This window comes from Notothenia coriiceps, unplaced genomic scaffold (genome assembly GCF_000735185.1).
Source record: "Notothenia coriiceps isolate Sejong01 unplaced genomic scaffold, NC01 NC01_scaffold00037244, whole genome shotgun sequence".
Lineage (NCBI taxonomy): Eukaryota > Metazoa > Chordata > Actinopteri > Perciformes > Nototheniidae > Notothenia > Notothenia coriiceps.
The window spans coordinates 11689363-11694534 of NW_011369945.1; the positions used below are offsets into that span (position 1 = coordinate 11689363).

Sequence of the window (5172 nt, forward strand, 5' to 3'; positions counted from 1 at the left end):
AGAAGTACTCAGATCTTGTACTTGAGTAAAAGTAGAAGTACCAGAGTGTAGGAATACTCTGTTACAGTAAAAGTCCTGCATTCAAAAATGTTCCTCAAGTATAAGTAGAAAAGTATTCTCATCAAAATATAGTGAAAGTAGCGACAGTAAAAGTAGTCATTGTGCAGATTGGTCCATTTCAGAATAATATATATTTAAGCAATAGCTCACGACAGGCCGTGGTATATGCTCATTATATCACAGCTAAGGGGCGTGGTTCGGCCCGACGCGAAGCGGAGGGTCGACAACCCCCTTAGCTGTGATATAATGAGCATATATCACGGCCTGAAGTGAGCTATTGCTTTTATAAAACGGTTTCCAAGTGTGGCAATATGAAAGAAAAATACACACTCTAATTTAAATAGTTTTTATTAGTAAATAATGATGTTCAAAATAAAATAGTCCCTCCTTTGCCTTCTGCACAAAAAATAGTGCGAGGTGGTTGCTATGCAACAACACTAACAGCGAGCGAACATATTAGACAGAGAGCGTTGATCCATTATTTGGCTGTTTATTTACATTAATGTGTATGTTGCTGTTTATTGTGCATCCACTGAAAAACTGTCCAGCATCAGTAGCATGGCTTACGTGGTCACTTGTATAGGTTGAGGTTCTTCTAGGCTGTTGCTTGGCGTGGCGAGAATATTGCTCCACTTTCTCCGGTCCCCGAGATTGGGCTTCCAGTAACTCTGGAGAGAGCTTTCGCACCTGTGGCCACTAACGGTCATAATTTCTATGCTTTGTTTCAAGACCCGCATCAGAAAGCTTTTGAATGGTGCTACTTTTCCAGTTGGTCTACCTGCTCTTCACGTAGCTCTGCATGTCGTAGTTTAGGTGCTTTTTTTTCTGGAGATAGCCACTGCTCAATCCACTCCTCCATTCTATAGTAACACCCCCCCGGAGGTCGAAGTTAATCTTAAATGTTTCCATTTTATGCTTTGTAAGTTTGTTTCGTAACGGAAGAAATTTAAATATATTTATAAAACTGACAAGTCAAATCAAGCAATCTGATTGGTCGATAGGGCTTTTGCGGACCTCTTTGATTACAGATTTGAAAACATCGTTGCTTGCTTTAAAAGTAGCACAATTCATTATGTTAAACCTTCAAAAGTATCTAGATATCCCTGCCCTAATGCCAAAGGAACTGCACACTGAATATGTTTTGCCGTTTGATGTCTATGTCTGGACCGCTGCGTCAAAAAGGAGGGCTTCTGCCCCGTTACTTCTCCGCTGCTTTCTTGTTCCAGTATGAAAAGCAAACTGCAGGCAGTTTGCTTTTCAGCCCAACGGTATACTTTTTTTGCTCCGACGCGGAGGGATACTGACTTGTTGTGAAAAGTAACTTACAATTCTACCCGTGGTATACGCTCAGTATATCACGGCTAAGAACCAATCAGATTGCTTGATTTGACTTGTCCGTTTTATAAATTACATGATTGCCTCTGCATTGGATTATTATGGGATAGGTTAATAACTTCGTAATTAACTACATCTGAAAGCAGAATTCTAGGGCAAATAATTGGAAGTCTCGTCAGTGAGAATGTCACAAAATGATATTTTTTTAAAAGCCAAATTCTGGAAAAAATGTGAAAATGTAAAAGAAAATTGAAATGTTGAAGCAAAAATGTCAAATTCTGAACAAAATTCATATTTGAGATGCATTGTGGGACATGTAGTTTATGGGCAACGTGCTTCTGTAAATCGACATGTAACCGTATAATAAACGTATTATATTCTATCAGAGCTCTTGTGGAGCCACATTAAATGAAGTTGCGGGCCGGATGTGGCCCCCGGGTCTTCAGTTTGACACCCCTCCTCTAGATGACATAGCCTAATATTGTCATTATCTTTTTTTTCTCAAAGAAAGGCAAAGTCTTAGCAAAAAAAACATAATAGTTATTAATGACATTATCTCCATCAACCTGTACTTGTTCAGTCACAAGTGCTACTAAACAGTGTGCTTATTGAATCATCCTGTAATCATGCTTTTACCCGTAGTCTGTGCCTTTTCTTTTTCCTCGATCTGGGATGCCCGGGTCTGGACACATGTTGTGTCCCTGCGCTACACCCATCTGAGACACTAATGGGAGAAGACAACAGGGACATTTACTGCATTAAGCAACATTTACCATACATATATTTCACAAGGTAGTTGTAGTACACTTACCTGGCCACTGTGAAATATTGACAGTAGTCCAACCACATCATCACTTTTAAAGAGTCAATAAAGGGCTTTTTTACCCAACATTTGTTCTCTGTATTTCTCAGGTTGCTAGATGTCAATGCAAACGTCTTTACAAGCATAAAGAGATAAAAAAAAAACTATAAGTATATGATGGATCATTTGTTTCTCTGTTGTTTATGTTCCGCCCTCTGGTGGTCAATATCAACTTTAACCTTACAGAAAAAATGGATAAAAAGTGTGATAAGTGTAATTGAAGCTTCCTTCATCGTTTTGTATTGTCACACAAGAGTAGTGCTTGGTATTTACCCAGCACTGCCTTTGCTTCATTAAATCATCCGGCATACTCCTTGATCGTTCAGGTGGTGCTCTGTGTAATTATGTTGCTGGGTGCAATACAGTGGATGGTGAGGGGCCAGAAGGGGTCAAATAAACTTGGCCGAGTAGAAGGGCCCATCTGACTGACTGGGAGGGGTCAGAGGTCTGAGGGGCCAAAGCAATGCAACACCTGCTCATTGACTGGGCTGCCAGAGTGAGGCAGGACAGCAATGAACCTAAAACAAGGCTCACTGGTGTCAGCAGAGGCAATGAAAACAGGGATAATAGACCTACTGTTGAATACACACTAAAGCAGGAAGGTGTTGACTAAGTCAGTGACTGTGAGGCTTTCTCACATCTTTACAGGAGAAACTATATGCTGTCTTTTCACACTAATCAATTGACTGACCCTATAATTGATGTGAACAATCTAAAAAGGCACACCAAGTTATTTTCCCATAAAGGTTCCTGAGAACTCTTTAGTTCTCATGAACTAAGTACAGATCGCGTTCACACCGGAAATAAGTCCTTGGAGGTGGATTAGGCAAATGAAGCCGCTGACGTCACTTCTTCTTCATCTTCTGCTTTGGGTTTACTGGCAGGCCGCAAACAACTTCACGGCGTATACTGCCGCCCAAAATCCCCGGCCGGAAGTCCCCGGAGTTAGGGACTGGCTTCAGTAGAAGCTGCTGGGACTCCCAGCAGCTTCTACTGAAGCCTTCCGAGTAAACGGCCAGAACGCCGACACCTCCTCATCTCCACCGCTCCCATGTTTTATTTTGTGTTGACATAAGTTAGTCTCTCTGCGTTTCTGCGCTGGGCTAATGCTAATAATGCAATGCGAGGATAATAAAATGGCGGCTTCACAAAAGTTTTTGGGAGTTTGACGGGGCGTGGTTTGCATTCCGCCCAGCCAATCAGACATAGGAACCTTTTTCTCCCACGAAAGTCCCTGCTCTCTAGCAGGGACTGAAAAGGGGGTAAAAAAGGTTCTCTAGAACTAATTTAGTTCCTGGGACTTTTTGGTGTGAACGCAACTAAATCGTAGTTCTTAGGAACCTTTGTGGGAAAAGTACTTGGTGTGAACGCGCCTTAAGATACATTTTTAAAGATCACAAAGCAAAATACATATCTGATTAGCTGCAAACAGTATTGTGTTGTTAGGGAGAAGGTCAGGATGATAAGTTACAAGAATCTTCATTGAAGAACGTTTCTGTTCTTGAGTATTGGGAACACGTTTTTTATATACGATGAATCACATTTACATTGGGAAACGTTGAAACATTTACAGAGACATATAATTTGTTAAGGTACAAATGATAACGTACACATTGTTCCTTAGTTGTAACAAAACATGTCTAACAAAAGAAAATCCACTTTCACTAGAACAAGCATTTCCCATTATGTGCCCTTTATGCTATTTAAGGGTCACAGTCAGTCAAATCATGTGAAATAAAATAGAAAGAGCAGGAGATAGGGACATTTAAAGTGGAAGCAGTTGAAGTGAAAGTAAAATGCATTAAAGCATTACAAAAGAAAGCTAGGGAGAAGTGATTTTACAAAGAGACATTCTGATTCTGATTCTGCAAGGTAGAAGGAGATACATGTAAAATTGTAAATGGCCTTGAGGAAGGATTACCACTAATGCATCTCTGTTTTGTTGGACAGGTTGTTCTTAAACCCTTCGACATCCCTCTGTGTCCCTCCACACAGGTGGCTCATTTAAACCTGTTTAAGTTATAGATGTTCAAATAAAGCTGAATGGGATAATGAACAGAGAGCTCAGACTGAGGACGGGGCAGAACAAGGGCAGGGAACACTTTCATGGTTACAGAGAGAAGCCAGTGCAATTACTGCTGACCGTTTGCTCCTGGAGCTGCATCTGAAGCACAGACTGAGCTTCCTTTGTTTCTGTGCATCCCACTTCAGTCAGCATTCACCCTCATCTCTGCTAGAGAAGGACTCTGAACGAGAGTTAAGAGCGGGGGAAATGACTGCCTGGCATCTTCTTCAATAGACAGACGGACAAGTTGTCAAGGGAACACCTGTACTATATTCTCCTGGTCAGGGTATCTTTATGGCATGGACTTTGGTTTCTACTGCAGCTACACCTGCATCTTATCATGGCAGAAGATATTTCAGCATTTATCAGCACTGTGTTAGAATAGCTTAAGGGAAGTGAGATGTAGGTAGGGATGGGTATCGTTAAGGTTTTAACGGTACTACTACTTTTATCGATACCGCTTATCGATAAGGTCCTTTAACGGAGTACCGTTAAAGGACCTTATCGATAAGCGGTATCGATAAAAGTAGTAGTACCGTTAAAACCTTAACGATACCCATCCCTACCTACATCTCACTTCCCTTAAGCNTTTCTACTTTGACTCAAGTACAAGATCTGAGTACTTCTACTTTTACTCAAGTACAAGACCTGAGTGCTTCTACTTTTACTCAAGTACAAGATTTGAGTAGGCTACTTCTACTTTTAATCTAGTACAAGATCTGTTTGCTTCTACTTTTACTCAAGTACAAGACCCGAGTACTTCTACTTTTACTCAAGTACAATATCTGCGTACTTCTACTTTTACTCAAGTACAAGATCTGAGTACTTCTACTTTTACTCAAGTACAAGA

At 40.7% G+C, this 5172-nt stretch overlaps 1 protein-coding gene across 1 annotated transcript in view; it reads right to left on the reverse strand.

Moving 5' to 3' along the window:
• Positions 1-5172, reverse strand: part of csmd2 (CUB and Sushi multiple domains 2) — a 221697-nt gene that overhangs the window by 212454 nt on the left and 4071 nt on the right. Inside the window, exon 3 of the mRNA XM_010794261.1 lies at positions 2032-2119. Within this exon, the coding sequence (XP_010792563.1) occupies positions 2032-2119 (88 nt within the window). The remainder of the gene's footprint in view (positions 1-2031; positions 2120-5172) is intronic.